Below are 19,777 nucleotides of genomic sequence, written 5' to 3'. Positions count from 1 at the left end.
CTCCTCTTTCAAGTGAGGGGAAGCTCAGAATAAATAATATTAACAGGAACAGTCAGAACTTGATCTTGCAGGCTGAAGTCAAAGGAGCCGTCTGGTTTCCTCACACCTCTCTTCAGGTCCATCTGTTAACACTGGCACCAGGCCCCAACTTACAAGGTGGTGGGCAAATTTCAACAGTGCACAGGAAGCAAGCAGAGAGCCGGCCCCCCATAGAAACAGGAACTGGAGTAGAGCACACGAGGGCTTTTTAAGTGCCAATCAAGCAAGCGGTATTTTAGAAGCCAGGTGGTGGGGGGATTCGTTTATGGATACATACATCTTGATCCTTATATCCCCAGGCCAAATCATGGCCAGATCAGCAAGAGCCAAAAGCCAGCCTGTCACTGGGGTGCAAACCATGAAGACCTGCACATCGTTCACAGAGTTTCTGTATTCTTTTGTTCCCGTGATTCACGGGCCTGTGCCCTGGTGTTTCTGCCAAGCTGAAAGCTTTTGTGCAGCACCCTCGTGGGCAGGGTGTGTGGGGTGCTCCGAGCTGCGCCTGCCCCTTGCTGCCCCTCAGCAGGGCCGTCACCCGGGGCCTGCCAGGCCCTGCCAGCACCAGCGGGGCCTGGAGACCACCCATCCTCGCGGCAGCTGGTCAGCGCGACACAGCGTGACACGCACTTACCTAACTGCAAAAAGCACACGGGAACATCGAGTTTAGACACCTGTTATATGCCAAAAATACCCAGCAAAGCCTATCAGCAAAACCAAGCCCATGGGGCTTCTGAGTTTGAGCCAAGTTCTCCTTGGAAGCAGTAGCCTGCAGTGGAGAGCTCTGCCCCCAGGGCAGGAGGCCGCCAGGGGCAACTGCTTGAGGTTGAGAGCCCTCTCCATTCTGGGCCGAGCGATTTGTGCACATCTGCTGCAGCACTTGGCCTTTTGATTCTTCACAGTGTAGTAGTTTATTCTCATACTGACACGAGAGTAATTTTCCTCTGCCTACCTGTTTTAATAAAGAATATTCTAAATTATTTACCAGACTGTGGTCTGGCATGCCAAAACCCTGAGATACAAACTATTCACCAAGGCTCAGCCTAGCACTGGACCCAGCTGCACCCAGGCTCCTCTGAGGAGGAGTATAGAAAGCCAGGGGGTCCTTTCCGAACCTCGGGACTCAACGGGAGGGTTGAGTCTCTTTCACACACGCTCCCTTGGGCACAAACCTGCTGACCAGGCCTGGGCTGAGGCCTACGGACCTGTCGTGAAGCCCATGAGCTGCCCACCAGCTCCCCTGACTCGTTGGGCAGAGGCGATGCCGCAGCGCCGGCAGGAATCGCCTGCACACAGGCACGAGCCGCCGGGCGCCGCTGTCCCTGGGAACAGTCTCGCTGACTGAAACATTCTAAACCAAGTCCTGGATAATTATGATTTTGTATAATATGCATTTTAGTAAAACATAATTTAAGCCATCACTTTTCAAAAAGCTAAACATATGCACTGGGTAATCTTACTCACATATGCAGAGTTACATATAGCTACAAAGAAATTGCATGATTAGAATCAACGGGGCATCTTTCAATAGGCAAATCTTCAAGCTATGAAAGCAACAGCTTAGGGGAAACTCTATGTGTCAGTTCACATTCCTATCATACCATCACTGTCTGATAAGAAAAGTTTTTCATCGGAGTTAACAGGAAATGACTAATTTTCATAAATAATGGTTCCTTTCTGCTAGCAAATCCTGGCAAGAACACTGACCTCTGCTGCCTTGACAATGGTATCCTGAAGTATCCTGAACATTCAGGGAAGCTGCAAGATCCCTTTCCTACTGGATACTTACCACATTTATTATGGTGGCATGCAGGCTTACCTATCATCTGGGACCGGTTGTCACAGAAAGTTATGTGCAAAATAGCACATGAGAAATATCCAAACTGACTGAAATACATGTAGTGTTTCTCTTTCATACATTTATGGCTAGTGAAAGTTATCAGATCTTAAAAAAAAATAAAAAGGCAATGTTTTCAGTGGTATGGAGATATCAGTAAAATAAGGCTGTTTGTTCTAACAAAGTGCTTCAAAACTGACCAAAGCATCACTTTTACAGGATGGTGGGTGAAATTCCATCCCCTCAGGGATGGATGAACTCCAGGGTTTCTCAGCTTTTTCTTTCTTGACTTAAACTGGCCTTTCTGCAAAGCTTGCTGGAGGTGCTTGTTAGGGGCACAGAATGTAGGTATCTTCAGACATGAGAATTCTCAGGCCCCAAACAAATTTGTTCAGTGTTGGATATCTTATCAGTGGCTGCTCCATGTAGAGTACCAAGGACCTGATTTTTCATTTACCAAGCAATACCAATAGACAAAAACAAATGGGAAGTGCAAGACTGTAATATTTCAAAATATTTCAAATTTCCTTTAAAAAATTCCTTACTGCAAAAATAAATACTACCACCCTCTATGGTCAGTGATGACATTACCTCTGCTCAGACTGCTCCTATAACTGTGCAGCTTCACACCAAGAATGCAGTTTGTTTTCCCAAGACAGCCAGCGAGACATGGGACAACTCACATTATATGAATTGCCAAAAAATACCCAGCTTTCCCAAAGAAATTCTGCTTAAGAAAATCAAGGGGGCAAAGAGCAACTCTCCTGTGAGGGTCTCAAGAGTCATAAATGGACACGTCAGCAGCACTGAAGTGTGTGACTTCCCTGAAAGGCTGTTAAAAAGATGTTCACATCGTGCTCTGACCCCGTCGTTTAAACTACATTTTTCTGCTCCAAAGGGACAGACATGCTGACACATGATTTTATGAACCTAGGTTTCCATTTATTAGCTACTTTATTCTAATATAGAGGCACTGACCTCTCCTAAGCTGTACATTTCTGATAGTGTAAAAGGTTCTTTAACCAAAACCTTCAAAAAGGTTCTGTAAGTCCTATAATTACTGAATGTTTTTTATCATTTAAGCATCTTTTCCAAGTGCTGCCTAACAACAGACACTCTCTGGTATCCGCATTCGGAGACAATATCTGAAGAATTCAGTGCCTATCCTGGATGCTAAAATATACCGTGGTTCAGTTAGAGCGATCTCGCCGTGGCCTCCGTGACGGTACGTAATAATTTTTAGGTCAAGGTCTCTAAGTATTTCAGCCTTCAAATATCATTTAAACAGAGCCGGAAAGAGATACAGCATATGAGAAACTCAATTCCTTCGGGCTTTAGAGCTCTTGGTTGCTTACTGAGAGCTAGTGCTGCCCTCTACTGTGTTATTATGGGTTGTGCCTCTGATATTCAATGACAGCCACAAATACTATTCAAGAAAAAAAAAAACTACAGTCTTGCCTAAAAAGTAACATGATTAATATTTGCATATATTTATAAGACCATTCAGAGAGTCTCTTTTAAATTTACTGATATATTGTGATTCTGTAGAGGTAAGGCCAAATGGAAAAACCTCTGTCTAATTTTGTCTTATTTTCTCTGAATTTGACCCTTACAAAAAGTCATACAGCTGTTTCATGTCTATATTTTAGCAAAATGTTGTCTTTTCTTTTAATAATAAATATCCGTAAGAGGAGAAAAAAAACATGGGCTAAGAAACCAGCTTCAGAGGCCAGAATGACTGTGCACTGGAGTTCTGTCCTGGACACAGACCCCGACAACCTGAATTTGAGCTTAGGTTATGATGGATGGCTGAGCCCCCGCTCAAGAGCGCTCCAAATTAACCAGAGTGCTGCCTTTATGCATTCGCAGCCACTACTCAAAAGGCTCCACTCCAAATAGAAATAGCTCGTTTCTTATCAGATCTCCATAGATTCCAGTAACCCTCTTTTTTAATCCCTTTCATCTCCATGCCTGTGAGCAGACTGCATTGCTTGTAGGCTTTAGGACCTCTCATGTGCATTAGATATAATACAGTAGCATTAGGAAGAGCATCTGAAGTCCTTTTAGTATTATTTTATGTTTCCTGATCTCAAAAATCCAATTAACTCTCTCCAATAGTGCTTCCCTTCCCAACTGTGGTTTCACCAGGACATGGTGCTAAACTCATCACTAGAGGGAAGCAGATAAGGAGATGGAGCAGACCACTAGATAAAAGCCAGGCACACACAATCTTACTATTTTAGGGGAAATCCAGACTTTTATCACTAATTATGTATGTGGGTCACTAAAAGAATTAGAAATACACCGCAAAAGAGGCAGACTAAGCCTGGCTAATTAAGAAACTGTTCTTCCTTTCAGTAGGAGCAGTGACAAGTGCTCTGGGTGTCTAAATGTGTTTTCAGCCACTTATTTGGTGACTACCATCTTGGCTAACATCCTGCATACTGAACAAGAGAAGCCTCCAGAGCTAAAACACACAAGCTGTTACCATTTGACATTAAATATAAAACATTTACACAATTTTATGTTTGTAGGCAATGGTGCTCAGAGAAGAGAATCTGTAGTGCACCCTCACTCATGCATTGCAGGTGATTTTTTCCTCTGTAACCCTGTAAGGTCTATTTTCTATTACTCACTAGAACAGGACATCCCATTTCTTCAAAAACTACATTTGCAACTGAAGTTCTCCCTGCTTCCCCATTTCTGTCAGAAGTTTTGTCTTTTATACATTTCTATGATGATGCATCACAGAAAGGACCAAGGATCCCAGCACAAAGGTGAACCAGTCACAGCCATGGGAGATGGAAATCAGCACTGACAACAAAAGATGCACAACTATAAAAGGATTTGTCCAGACTCGATAAGAAGGATGAGGATCCAAACTAAGAAACAACAGAACAGACAGTTCAGACATTTTCTGTTTGTGCAATCTCATTTCCGAATATATTACTTCCCTCTCAAGCACATTTCTCCCTGTCACCTCAGCAACATTTTTATCATCTGGCCTCATCTGAGAAATCTAATATTACTAACTGCTCTTCATGGCTATACATCTAAGAATATTCATGGTTCCAGAGGTGTTTCTGACACTTAAATTGCTTCTACAAATGTATCAAATCTAGCAGAGTCAGAAATGTAATAGACTTTGTAGATCAATATTAAAAGGAAAAGTAATAGCAACCATAAATCTATAGAAACTAATGCAATTAATCTCCTACCACAGACTTTCGGCTCTCACTATATATATTTCTGAAAAATAGCAATTTTATTCTAAAAACAACAGTAAAACTCTCCTGTGAGAACTTCTGTATTCTCTGCAGTTGCATGAGCACATAATAGGACACGGCCCAATTCTCAGGCTCCGATTTACAAAATACCTACCTCTAGGACCTTCCCAGTGATGAACTGGTGACATGCTTCACACTTGACTCCAAAAAGAACCTGGTAGTCCTTTTCACAATAAGGAGCACCATCTCTGAAAAAGAAAATTCACAAAATATAAACCACCTTTTAACAAACATGTTACAGCACAACTTATGCTCTTCCTTTGCCTTCTGTCTGGAACTCCTTCCAAAAGCAAGGGACAAATGGGAGAGAACTCCAGGGAACTTTTGTGCAGAGGAAAGAAACAGAATCATATTCGCTACAGTGCTTTCTAGAATTATTCCTTAAAATGTCATCAAGAAAAGGCATCCGTCACAAAACACTGGAATAAATTTGTTCATTAGAACTGACTCTCTATAGTGATAGATGATGTAATTCCAGTGAAATCAGAGGAACTATGGCCATGGGGATGAGTGGAAATCAGGGTCTTTACAACAGGCATACTGTAAAATCTGCTCACTTCTCTAAAGAAATTTTTGGCAGGTTGTGAGGAGCAAAAGCAGTCTCTTTGAACTCTAAGACTAGGGACTTGTTTTTTTTTTTTTTTTTTTTTTTGGTGTGAATGAGGAACACCCAAGCGGAAACACTGCAGTTGGTCTGGAGAATTTCTCAGGCACCAAGGCAGAAGGACCCCCACGTGCTCCAGGCCCAGACTGCCGAGGAGACGCAGAGGATACTTACTTGCTGATGTATTCCCCTGTAAGCACCTTCCCACAGGCCTTGCACTTGAAGCATCCCAGGTGCCACTGCCGATCCAGAGCCAGCAATGCTTGGCCATTTTTTATATCTCTTCCACAGCCAGCACAATCTGCAAAGGAAGAGACAACGCATTGATCACTGGTTACTTGATACATTAATGAGCACTCGAACGCTCGTTAACCACTAGCAATCGGTAACCAGAAGGAAGAATTGCACAGCTTGTGATGGTAGGTCCTGCTTCCTTCAAACACGTCACAGGTCCTGCACGAAGACTCAGTCTTCGCCACCACAGACAGGTTCAGCAGAGAAGGTAAAGCTCTTCTGGGTTTGACGCAGCCCGTGACTGAAGGATTGGCCAGTGCTCTGCATCAGCTCCAGGCAGTGTTAGGAATGGGCTCTGCAAACCGTGACTCAGAGACTTTCCTGCCTTCAAAAGGGATCAGCATTTCCCTCCCCTTGCTCCCAGTGAGAAGCTGATGGCTCAAGGAGAAGTCCTGCAGGCAGGTTGGGATGCAACGGCTGGGCACGCTGGCTGCCTCCCGCCGGGTGCTGCATTCCCCAGGGGGGCAGCAGGGCCCCCCCCTGCTTCCCAGCTCAGGGATAGGGGCCCATCCTGGCCATGGAGCACATGAGGAGGGACCGCTCTTACAGCTGAGGCCCAACGCAAGGGTGACAGGTGAAATGGCAGCAGTGCTCTATGGCTGTGTTCACTTCCACCTGCAGTGTGCAAACAGCAGTTCTCGTGGCCTCAAGGCCCTCACTCCAGGTAACCAAGGCTCATTTTTCCTTATGATTCTGAAAGACCCTTTGATGGTAGAAATCAAACCTAAAGCCAGGAACATTCAAAGCCCTCTGTCTCAAAGGATGTCAGTGTCTTATGTCACATCAGAAACCTCTGGCTCAGCCTCAAGCTCCTGTTCCTCTTTATTCAAATATAAAATACTTGGAGGTTTCCTGGTAAGGGACAATTCAAAATACAGTGTGATTTGAAGAGACTGATGTGGAGGCCAGCACTGGACCGCAAGGCCTTCTGCTCTAGCTCTGCATGCAACCTCTGGGGACAGAGGGGCCTGGAAAACTGGTGAGGCCAACGGGAAAGCCACACACCAGAGAGCCTGGAACAAAGTGCTAAACTTCTCCCTGTCCTACTGTCCCCAAATTCAGTGTTCCTTTGGTGCCTGTAGCATCCTCTCCACATGCCTCCAAGCATCCACCAAAGACCTGAAGCAACAGCGCAATCAAAGCAGTTGAAGCCCAGGCACCAGGGAAAGGAGCATCGTGGCTTACTGCTCAAGTTCACTGAACAGCCTAAAATTCCTCTTTCCTTGTTCTTTGATACCCCAGGTAACACTACACTTTACAAAATATCTAGTTCAAGTTCTTCATCACGAAGACGATGACAGGAGAATGAGGCCCCCTGATGCTAAGGCAAGCTTTTCATTTGCTGGATAACAGGCCAGGAATAACAGGCCCCAAATATATACTGTGCATTCCTGCTCTCTAGGTCATCATTTGCAGCATGCTTCTCTTTTGGTCTGCACACTTTTTCTCCCTAATACTTTAAAAAAAGGGGCCTGAAAGCCTGTTTATGGTACCCTGGGGTAAAATGGATGTCACAGCCTGATGACATGACTTGGAGTTGCAAAGCAACCCCGAGATGTCTTAATACCAGGATGACTTTGCTCTAGAGGACAAATGTTACAAATTGGAATCATGAAATGACAAGGACTGACAGCATGTAATGGATCTCTCTGCCCTTCTGTGCCAGCTCAGGGCTTCGTGCCACCCTAAAAGGACAGCAAGCGCTGGAACTGCTCAACAAGGGAGGCTCCGGAATTTCCAGCACGGGTCGGAGGCAAACATCTGTCAGGATGGCTTGGGTCCATGCTTTTGCCCTTGGCTTTGGGAGGATGCTACACCTTCTCCTGAGGTCCCTTCCAGCCTGAGCTGCTTTATTCCAAACCATGCAATTTACCTCCTGCAACAACAAGCAGGACGTTCCCTGCAGCCACGGTGGCAGCAGCTTTCAGCAGCACCCACTCCTCAGCTCCGAAGCTGCAATGCTTCTCCCTAGTGCCAACCTGCGTGTTCCCGAGTCCTGCTGAACTGTGCTACGCTCACCTGCACAACAATCCCCTCAACACTTCCGCAATGATGTTCATGCTGCTTCCCTTTATCGAAGAAATTTTTGTAAAGCTGAAATTTCTCAGTTACAGACCCCCCGCCCCTGCAAAAAAATGTTGTAAAGTACTTTGGTTTCCAATTGAATTTCTGAAGTAAAGCCAAAATAGAAGATATTCTTACACCAAAGTTGCCCCTAGTCCAGTATCTTTGTCTTTGGTGCAAAAAACAGTTACATGGAGGCAACAGGAATCCATGAGGGACCTCTACCTGTTTACTGGCCAAAGATGGTGGTTCTGCACTGACTTGTGCACATAAACTCGTGCACACAAACACATAAACTTGTGCTATAAACGGGATTGATAACATGCATGGATTCCTCTACAGCAACTTTCTATGATTTGTCCTGGCTTTCCTGAAGTGTTTTGCAAGAGTAAAACAACTTCATCTCCATTCTGCTAATGTCACAGACATGGTTAATGTCAAAATCAAAGTAAATTAATAGTCCAGCATTGTCTTACTACACTAAGATGGCTTTTAACTAAATCTGGCTTTTCCTCTAGCAAAACTGTCAGAAATATACACTAAAAGCTAGTAATTATCATTATATTCCTCCTGAAATAGAAAGCAGAAAAGGCTGGGCTAAGAAAAGACGACCATTTGTTCACCCCAAATCAACAAAAACAGCCTTTTATGTTCTCAGGCTTACATGACATATTAAAACCTTGGGCTGCAGTTCCTCACCACACACCATATGCAGGAAGGAACTTGGTATCACACTAAGTTTGATCTGCATGAACACGGGCTGGTAGATAGAACAGCACATGCTGGAAATACATGGGCTGCAAGGTAACATTTTTATACCAAAGTCGTGTATGATGAATGGTTCCTGCCATTCCCACCTCTGGCTACGCGGTTGGGTCTAACACCGCCCTGCTCGTCACAGGAGCTCTCCATCCTAAATGGGAAAAATGGGAATTTCCATCCTAAATGGGAGAAAAAAAATGAGATTATATCTGGGCAAACTGGCATACAGGAACCTTACCCAACCCAGAGCCTCTGGGCAGTTTGTGACACCAGCAGCTGCAGCTCCCTGCCTTGCAGCCTCCACAACGCTCAGATGTTTTGCAGAATTCACCCTCTCTCCAAACAGCATCATTTCTTAGCCCAGCAGAAGCTTCTTGCACAGTTCTCTGCCTGATCTGCTTAACGTACCCGTTGTGTATTTCCTGTGCTCAGAGCCCCATGAGGCCTGCTCCAGCTGCAGGTATAGCCTAACCCCCTTAAGCTATTGCTGTGGGGTCGTGTTTGATGAGCCATTAAAGATATTCAGACATAAGGAACAGGCACAGAGGTGGTTCAGCAAAGTATTCAAGTGTACATATGACTTCAAGCACATAAGTGGCTATAGTGAAGGCAACGAGACCAGCGAGGTTTAAAATTACAAGGGTTTTAAAACTTTTGCTGGAGTACAGCTGTGGTGAACTGGGCTTCCGTGGTGAAGAAAGGGTAAAAAAAGGTACCACGGGAGCCAAGGTCAGCAAGTGTCTTATTGTAAATGACTCCTGGTCACCTGGAAAAAGCACTTATAATCCAGTAATGCTGCTGGGACAATTTGAAGGTTGAGCAATTATCCTTTCTCACACGGCTAGAAAGATCACAGATAAGTTTTTCCTGATCACACTCTAACCACAAGATGATGCCTTTTAAACCCTTGTTTTAAAATTAAAAGTTTTGATCTTATCATGCAGGCTTTTCCAGCTCATCAAGATATTTTTGTCAAAAGCTAAAAATACAAGCTCATTTCATCTGTCTACAGTACATAAAATGCTTTCAAAGTTTAAACCATAATCACTTGCTTGTTATGGCAGCAATAATTTCCAGCAGATCAGAGCACACCACACAATATTCAGATTGTTAGACCCAGGATTTAGATCCGAGTCCATTTCTCAACTTTGCTGCTGCAGACGCTTTCTCTTTGCCAGCGCAAGGGCAGGCAACGTTTGTCAGAGCTAAATATACAAGTGTCTTTTGCTAACGACCAAACAAACCTGTGCCGGCTGCCTGGGGAGTCTCACAGTACGAGGCTGGGCACACAACGGAGGGAATGGAGGATTTCTCCAAGGAAGTGAGCGGAGCACAACTTTGGAAACATAAATAGCCAGTTGAGAAAAATGATAACTTCAAAATAAGCATTGAAAGACCTCAGTACAATTCTTTTGGTTGTTTGAAGATAGGATCAAATCACAAAGAGCAGAAACTGGCACTTCTTGCGTCTAGCACAAACCCACATTAACAGGCATCTCTGCACGCCTACCAAGGCTTGTCTTTTAAAGAAATTGGTTAATACGCATGGAAGTATAAAGCAAAGCCATTGATTTGAAGGAATCAATTTGCAGAAATATTGAATGCATCATAAGTAGCCTTTTCCTCATTTAATGTTGTAATTTAATTTGTTTTAGAAGGACGAATGCTCTTCCGATTTGAGCATCCATTTGTCTTATTTTTTAATCAGTCATTTAAACAATTTCTTAGTAATCAGTGCTAGAAGCGTGCACCAGTGACAAGCTTCGGCCTCCCATAAAGACCGAAGCTGCTAGAGAAAGAGAAGTTACCGCGAGAGAAAAAGGCATAAAGACTCCACAGCCTCCCCAGAGCTGCCTCCCACTGAGGCCAGCTTTGTCCAAGAGGCTCGTGAGGATCACAAACTACCCCAGCAGTAACACCGATTACTGCTGGCTGGGCCTGGCCCTCACCCTCTTAGCCCTATTGCCGCCCCCCAGCGCGCCTGTAGCTCCCACTGAATCTCCATTCCCAATTCCCACGCGCTGCACCCCCGCGAGCCGCACAGTCTGCGGGGGAGCTTCGCTGCCTGCTGCCCAGCGCACGGACAGCACGTTCTGTGCCCTTCTTTGCAGACTGTTTTGGGTCATTTTCCCAATAATTTAGCTATAGGTATGAAACATAAGTAAGGACTAAAATTAATCCAAGAAAGCTGCTGAAATGATACAAATGCCTCCAAACTCTTGGAAAGAATAGATCTTCCTGCATTAGGCATAAAAAAAGTCAACTGGAAGGATTCATCAAGGAAAGAGCTGAGTATTCTTTGGCCATAATCGATAGCCATTAACTTCTTGCCAGAAAGCAACTCTGCTTGAAATTTGCATCAGTTATCTGAATATAGTTCTATTTTTGTACTATTCTTACCTTATTTATGAAAGGAGATGGGGTGGGGAGGGAGAAAGGTGGGTAAAATTTTAGACCCACTATATTCTCAATATATAAAGTCATGCAGGTGGTTGCACTGCAAGGCTATTACAATCCAATCTAAAGTTAAATAAAGAGTATTAAATACCAATAACATAAAATAATAAATTTCTCTTAAAATGATAAATTTTAATTAAATCAAAGTTAAATACCCAAGTTGCATATAAAACAGAGAAAGTAAACTTGCCCTCTCCTTTTCTAATATATGAACAAAATCAGGTGTAAGAACTACCACTTCTAACGTCTTTAAAGACATGAAAGCAAAGCAAAGTTTTATAAACTTTGCAGTTTTATAAACTACAAAGCAAAGCAAACCAAAGAAAACAGTTTTATAAACTACAGACTCTTAGCAAATCACAGATTCCAAAATTAAAATATATTTTAATGAATCCACTTTCTTTGTAGTAGAATTCACGTAACTACTTTTCTTTCCTTTTTTTTTTTTTTTTAACCACAATGCAAGTTCTGTGCATTTTAAGTGAATTTCAATACCTATACATACTAAGCACATTTGATACGCAGTAGGAAATTTTAAGATTTTTCCTGACAGTGAGCTCAGTATCATGTGCTGGATATTGCTTAATATTTCTGCAAGGCAGAAGTCACTGCGAAGAACTGACTTAGAGACGGTCACACCACTTTGCTTTGGTTTCTGGGTTTTCCCTACAGACTTGAGGTGTTTTCAGACTGCTCAGAAAAAAAGGAGGTTAAAGAAGAAAGTAATGGAAATTGAGTCAAACATGACTAAACAGTAACAAATCCCTGCTGCAGATTTTTTTTTTCACAAGGACTGTGATTAAAAGGATTTTTGCATCCATTCTGATCACCCTGCTGACTTCCTATGAAGAAGTTTGTGATCTATAAACCAGCCCAATCTTTCTCTGAATGCTGGTGAAAATCACCTCCATATCTAATGAAAGAACAGTTATGCTCTCAGTATAAAATTGCATTGACAGCTTGAGAGCCTTTTAAAGATGCCTGTAAAGCAGATTTACTTGTTCTTGATTCTGCTGCTTTGTTGTTTCAAAAGCAACTCTGCCAAGTCTCTCCTCTCCTATCTGCCCCCCCTCAAAAAAATCCCCAAAATTAGCAGTTTTGTGGGCAGTGACAGAATATGCCAACTCTATTTTTTTTCCTGTTCACCTGTTTCTTCAACTGATCGCCAGTTCTGCTTTTCTTCAGCTTTACCACAAGCTGCACAAGTTTCAGATATTTACTGGGAGCATTCCTGTATCTTATTTGAAGAGATAAGGATATTAAGTAATTAACAAAGATATCTTTCTCCCCCGAGTTCATTAAGCATTAAGCTTATTATCGGTGTCACAATAGAGCCGAGATCCCCAGTCGGGAGCCAGCCCGCCACGCTGCCGGGCTCCGCGCGCAGAAAGACGGCGCATTTGTCCCAGAGAATCGGCCCTCTTTGCAGCTGAACATCATGTACAAAGCAGGCAAGGGCAAACGCACAAAACAGGATTGAGAAATCTCCCCACGGAAGCCGGCTGCTCGGGGAACAGCTGCCCCCAGCATTATTTACGCACACGCAACCCTGGGCATTTGGGAGATTCTGCTCCGCGTCTTGTCTAGCCCATGACCCTCTGAACTCGCTGCAGAGACCGCCACAAAGGAAGGGGCTGAGCACTCTGAGCACTCACGTCTGCGCTGCTCTTCTCTCCAAACAGCGTCACTGGATATTGCAGTTATGTGGGACACAGGTCCCTATTTCACTGAAGCTGAACACACTGCGAGAGTCTCCCTCCTCATGCTCAAAATGGTGCATTTTCCAAAAGAAAACTTGCTTCAGTTTGTTTTCAGTGGGTTTTTTTTTCTTATCCACCTAGAAAGGCTGCTTTCCATTTGAAATGCTGTTCCTCTCTTTATGCACTTCACTAAAATGACCCAACGTTTCAGAATAAAAGGTGATAAGTGGTAATTAAAATATCCTTACAAGTACCCACACAATGAGCCAACTGAGAAAGAGCTGAACCTCAGGTAGGGAAAGCACACAGTAACTTCCACCTGCAATGCTTTATAGTGGGAGCACTGAAGTGGCACAGCAGTGAGGAAGTCTCCTTGGACAAGGGAAACCCTACACTGTGTTCGAAGACCCCCCAGTCCCTCCAGGCTTTCAAGGCAGGTCCCCAGGCCAGGCCCAGGTTCCACCAGGGCCAGCCGAGGGCACCACCTCCAGCACTGGCCTCGGCATGGGGAATCCCCACAGCTGCTTTGCTGTCGGGTGTTCAAGAAAACATGGAACTTCATGAAACCGAGGTCTAAAGCAGGCTTTTTATTTTCAAGTATCCACAGCAGCTCACTTTTCAGCAGGCCTGGCGAGCATTCACTGACAGAGGGTCCCAATGGAGAGCCAACGAGGAGGGTAAAAGCTCGTCACTGTGGCCCATTTCGTCGCCTCCGCTCCACACGCTGACACTGAGGCGCCAGGGCGGTACCGCCCCTCGGCACGTCCCACAGGAACTCGGCCGGGGGTGAGGAACCGCTCCGAGACGCTGGGGCTGAAGGGACATGTTCTGAAGCCAAGCATTGCCCTTGGAGGGGTGCCTGGAGGGATACCGACAGACTGGTTCAGGCGCGCAAGTCCCTCCTCAGGCAAGTTAAAGCCCCTCAAATTGGGACCGTCTGAAAAGACGGTGTGACCCACGATAAACACAGCTGTGTTAGCACCGAGCTAGCACACAACAAAGAGCAGAGAGCTGAAGACAGTCAGAGCACGTAGTTATGATAATATGATAACAAACCTCAGACTAATGAGCCAGATATATTATTCAGATCACTGTTTTACTGTGACCCAAGAAAAATATTTTTCCTATCTTTGACAGGAGCAATGCAAGTCATTGACATGAGACTTCTCATCTTCCAAAACCTTCACTTTTCTTGGACTTGACTTCTAAATAACACCCAGTTGTCCCCTGCACTGGGCTGAGCTATATCCATCCTGGTCATTTTGCTTCATAGATCACATCTCATTTATCAAGCTGCCATATGAAACAAAACCAAAGCAAGAACCCCACCATTTCATATCTACAAAGCTATTTACAGGCATGTTAGCCTTAGACTTCCTGCTGACTTCAGTGAAAACACTAAAGCTAATGCGCTGTGCTCGTCTTACAGGGACTCTGGAGAAGGGATAACTGAATTATGTATTATTACTCTGTAGCCTCTGCATATTGAAAAAGGCTGTCTTATGAAATTAGAATAAAAAGACAGTGACTGAAAAGTCTGTTTAAAAAATAATCTGTAATCTCAGTAATGTATGTGGAGTGAAAGAAGTATGTTAATAATATAAAGAAGGTAAAAGAGTATCATGAATCCAGCTAATATTAAATAAAAGATGGAAATAAATTATTTAGTGCTTTTTCTTCTGAATTTCATGGGTGTGCACACGGGAATACTGCAACAATATTCACATTCATGTTATTCTGTGTTTAACCCATGCATTGTGAGGCATTTTATTTTCCTTAAAATCATGACAGAAAAGCTGTCAAGAATTCTCCTATTTATTTAAAACAACAGAGATAAGAACACTATTTTCATTATTAAGACAAACAAACATTTCTATGGGGTACAAGGCTTCCTTTTCCACTACATTAATCAACCAAACCTCATATACGTTAGTCTATCCAATTTCCTCGCCTGCCATTTCCTTCGTTTCCAGGAAAGGTTCCTCCAATAATCTGCTTGAAAGCAATCATGGGAACTGGACAGCAATATATGGCATATAACAGATGCATAGTATGAATGAGATCCTCTCCTAAATGCACTTGCATTAAAACGTACCTTTTCAAAGAAGGGCAAAGCCATTAGAAGACTGACGTGTCTGAGTCAGTCAGTGAGAAAGAAGCGAACACAATATGGAGCAGCTTACACTAATTAAAATGTATCCTTCAGCACCAGCAAGAAATTTGCAGTATTTAAGTCAACTTTTGCACAAAGCTAAAGCAACAGCTGCTTTATCTTTGAATACTCTGTTGAAGAGGATGCTTCATTAGCTTTAGTCATCTGAACTTACAAACACATGCTGGCCCCACCTTTGTTTTTTGTTTTGAGGAGCTTTGCTCCAAAATGACCAGAAACTCCATACTGTATTTACCTACAGTAGTTGTTCACAGAAGAACAGTATACAGAATGACAGGCAGATTTCTAACTAGCGTACATTAAACTACTAAGAGCAGGAGCTTTCTTGTTCTGCATATTGGTAAGGCAATTTGCCCAAAACCTCTTGGCACAAGCAGCAGATTAAATTATGCATTAAAGCCTACATTATCTATAGCTTCCGCCTGTGACATAAGAAGAAACACTGCAGAGACAATGGCTTTTATAAACTGGGATTCTAGATTTGCCTGGGGACCAAGACACAGCCTTCAGCTACTGTGTTCTCAGGGACAAAATGCCACCTGCAGCCAGAGCTCAGGAAAGAGGCCCCGGTGCCAGAGGAGAGGGTCACTTTGGGAACCTGGTTTGATGGGATCCAGCCCCTTCCATCATGAAACACCATAATTTCAGGAACAACGGCTGTGACACGCTACATGAAATGGTATCAATGTCCCATGTCAGTGAATCATCCAAGGTCCCTGTGTCTCGCAGTTCCTTGATGCTCCCAAACCATAAGTAATTTAAACTAATCAGATTTCTACATCATTCTCCTGTGGGTGCCTGAAATACCTCACCGATCTCTCCATTGCTTTCTAAGTCTTCAAAGACTTTTTAGAGGTTCCTGGATTCTTCCTTAACTGACTGGGCCAGTGCATTTTCAGCTCCAAATCCATAGTTACAGCAGAATAGGATCATCTAGCAGACATAAAGGCATGATAACCAAAAAATTGCTTTCCCGTTTTGCTATATGTCTGATTACATGTTCTCAGTCAATTTTGAGAAACCTGAACTTCATTTGCCTCATCCACAAAGCACCAACTTTGCCATTATGTCTCACACTAACCCGAGGTTCTCGAAGCTAAGCACCAGCAGAAAACACAGCATTTCTCCTTGAAGGAAACCAGCATGGATGGAAAACTGCTTCTAATGTTGTGGAGATCCCTGGAGATGTTTAAAGGCCATCTGGAGAGGGCCCTGGGGAGTCTACTCTAGGTAACTCTGCTTGAGCAGGAGGGTCGTCCCTTCCAAACTCAACTGTTCTGTGATTCCGTGAGATGAAAGTGCTAAAGTTAACCCCCAAAAGTCAGAAAAGGATCAGAAATGTTATAAGATTTTAAAACTACTAAAGGCAGAGGTGAGTGCCTATTGTGAATCCACAGTTTACAAGTTACTCTTTAAAAAAACACTAAAACTCAGTAGCAAAATAAGTTAATTCTCCCCCTCCTCTTTCTCTCTCTTACCCTTCCATTCTTTTAAAATTATGTTTCTTGTGATTCTGATCACGATATTATTGCCATATCAATCTACTGAAGGCACAAGCCTGTTGCTACTGTTCTAAAAAGATAATGCAGTTAAATTAAAATGTTAAAAAGTATCAGAAATAATTCATTTCCTCTGACATTGTCCTCTCTTGAATATTTAAACCTGTGCAATTAGACATGGAGAAAATTGAATCTACTGACTCTGAAATCTCAGATATTGTTAAGAAGACATTTTCCCAATGTCTATAAAGGAAAATCATCCCTTTTAAGAACCCTGTCTTTAGGGAAAAGTCATTCATTTATATGAAGATGTCTAAGTGTCTCTTCCCATCTGCAGTCCCAGTTACAGATACACAGATACAAAAGAGCAAAGAGTTCACAGACATTATCCCCAAGGTCTACAATTGATTTTAGTTAGTTTGAAGCAATTTTTCAGGAGCCTTGACAAGTGCCAGGGTTCAGCAAGAAGCTGCCATACTTACTGCTTGAGGCAGACACTTCTTTCGGGCTGGAGGACATGGGCTGAGCACACATCTGACAGAGGCAGTCCCTTCCATTAAAGGTAACCCGATCACCTGGTGGAAATGGGCGCCTGAAGAGTTAAAGAGAAAAACGTATTTTAGCCAAGGTTATGCCAGGAATCATCTTCTATTCCCTGTGCCTCCAGTCTGCTACCTTCCCCTAGTGCGATCAATATTTTACAGAAACTCAGGCCAAATGATTGCTGCAACGTGGCCTTGGCAAATGCAGCATGGGAAGAAATCCAATCCACAAGATTCAAGCAGAGCAGAGGTTAGACGGGCCCAGTATTTTGGTTTCAGAAAGTTATCACACATCCTTTATCTGAAGGGGAGAAGACAGTGAAATCCTCTTAGACACAACAGCTAAATTTATGATAATCTCACCATTGTAGGTAGCAAACAGTACAGAAAAGTACTCAAAGGAACAGCTTGAATTGGTTGAGGGGCCAGTGGGGAACGTGGAACTATTCACTGAAAAATACACGTCATCTATATTGAGCAATGAAAGCAATACTCATGTTGCAGTGGATGCAGAGGCACATAAAACAAAATGTTACCCATGTTCCTCCTCCCAGAGCTTTAAATTAGGTATCCAGACTACAGTCCCTGTGATTGCTACCCATGCAGATGGGATCAGGGGAAAGGTAAGGCTGCACAGACTATGGAAGATGAGTTTATCTGCTGAACCCCCCAAAATCTTACGAACGTGTGTTAGGCAGAAGTAGACACTGCTTTTAACTCTTATTTGGGGTATAAAACTGAAAACAAACAACGGTTTGTGGGGGCACTGCACTAAAATGAGAAACGTCTCTAACTACAAATCTTTTGAGAGGTAAGAAGCTTTAGCTCCTGACTACATAACCCCTACACCACACCTCACTCCAGATTGTGATTAGCAAATGAATAGCAGTTGTTAAAAAAAGAAAAAAAAAAAAAAGAGGCATAGTTCTAGCTTTCCTTCCCCTGCTATTCCTAAGTGTGTCATAAACAAATCAGCAGCAAAATTGCCTTCCATGAATCTATCTAGATGACTCATTTTTTGTTCATTCAACATAAAAAGGCTGGTACAAGACAATATACAGAAAATTGATGCCATATTTCATGCCCATATCATCTATTTTCACACTGTATTTGGGAGCTAAATCTGTAACATACACAGGATATGAATCGCCGACATGTAGTCAAATCACACACAGTATTTAAAAACAAATAGAAAAATGATCCAAATACATTATATGGAAGAGTCTTGATAAACGTACCACACTATAGTTCAGGGTAATTCCTGTTCTCCCTCTGGCATTAGGTTTCAGACAACTCAAGTGTTCTTAACTACTGGGAGATACAAACCCCATCCAGTCCAAGCACTCTGCCTTCTGGAGAACCCCACTGTCCTGTTCGTCCCCAAAACTACAAAGCAAAAGGCTCTCTGCCTTTCGGGTCCCCCTCTCCATGAGGTCTATCTGCATCTCTCTCATGCTTTTTATGCATTCCTCATGCAAAACATCAACTTATTTAAAAATTCAGTTTTACTTGCAGGGCTCAGAACTGCAGAAATGAACACCCTGGTAGCCTTAATAATTTCAGTTTAGTAAACTGCAAGTACAGATAATATAGCTGCCTTTCTGCAGAATAGAGATGGCACCACAGTATCACCTTCACTTGATGCTCAGATTATTTTCACTACTATAAAAAAATATGTACCCCTATTACAAAAACCTACAGAAGTAAGTTTATTTCTTCAAGTGTATCCAAAACACTATACTGGTTTCCATAGCAATAAGGCACATACTAAAACAGATTAAATTCTATCCTAGTATCTGTGCCTAGGGCCAGTTAATAAAGAACACCACGCGCAGGGACGTCAGGTAGAGTTCAGGGAGTAAAGCTCAGCAGAGATTTTTGAAGTATGGAACTCCTTGAATGAAGAAGCTATGAGATCATGTGGAATACTTGCCCTAGGGTCTCCTAATTTCTGAAATAATATCTTAGTGAGAGTTAGAACAAAAATAAAATTAAAAGTAGCACCTTCTGGCCCATCCATATGGCTAACTCCTTTGTATCCATTGCAGAACTGAAGGTTGATTCTCATACTGGACTTGGGGAGAAGAGGGAGACTGTAGTAGCTTCCAAGTGTCGTGTTCTTACATGATGTGCAAAGGAGTCTTAGCTTGTTTTCAGTTGTTTAACTATTCTTAAAGCCTAAACAGCTTCTGAATTGTACTATGCAGGATTTTCCATGGCCTTATTTTCCACATCATGCTAACATGATCACCTCAGTTCAACCCAACACGTCTATTATCTCAACATGTCAGCCCAATATTCACTTCCCTCATATACGAGAGCAACCTTTCGAGAACAGCAAGCTATATGTAACAGAAAAGCTTCGTGTCCTAAATAAACCCGTGGTGCTTTGAAGACTCGCAGAACTTTTTTAAGAAAATGCATCCTAAAAAAATATGCCTTGAGCCTTGTGTCTCAGGGTGATGCTATCCTTCTCCCTGTGTTTCTTGTACTGGGTTCATGCAATGCCAACGGAAAGGGAT

At 43.1% G+C, this 19,777-nt stretch overlaps 1 protein-coding gene across 1 annotated transcript in view; it reads right to left on the bottom strand.

The window, feature by feature from the left end:
• ABLIM1 (actin binding LIM protein 1) overlaps nt 1-19,777 on the bottom strand; it is a 179,606-nt gene that overhangs the window by 60,829 nt on the left and 99,000 nt on the right. The window contains exons 4-6 of the mRNA XM_088528591.1: nt 17,196-17,305; nt 5,939-6,065; nt 5,255-5,348 (exon numbers count right to left, since the gene is read on the bottom strand). Coding sequence (XP_088384717.1) covers nt 5,255-5,348; nt 5,939-6,065; nt 17,196-17,305 — 331 coding nt within the window. The remainder of the gene's footprint in view (nt 1-5,254; nt 5,349-5,938; nt 6,066-17,195; nt 17,306-19,777) is intronic.

Source organism: Tinamus guttatus, unplaced genomic scaffold, assembly GCF_059628265.1.
Source record: "Tinamus guttatus ecotype Peru unplaced genomic scaffold, ASM5962826v1 Tinamus_guttatus_pri_ptg000314l, whole genome shotgun sequence".
NCBI classification, from domain to species: Eukaryota; Metazoa; Chordata; class Aves; order Tinamiformes; family Tinamidae; genus Tinamus; species Tinamus guttatus.
The sequence above is the reverse complement of the archived record's forward strand: the minus strand, read 5'-3'. Positions and strand labels throughout refer to the sequence as shown.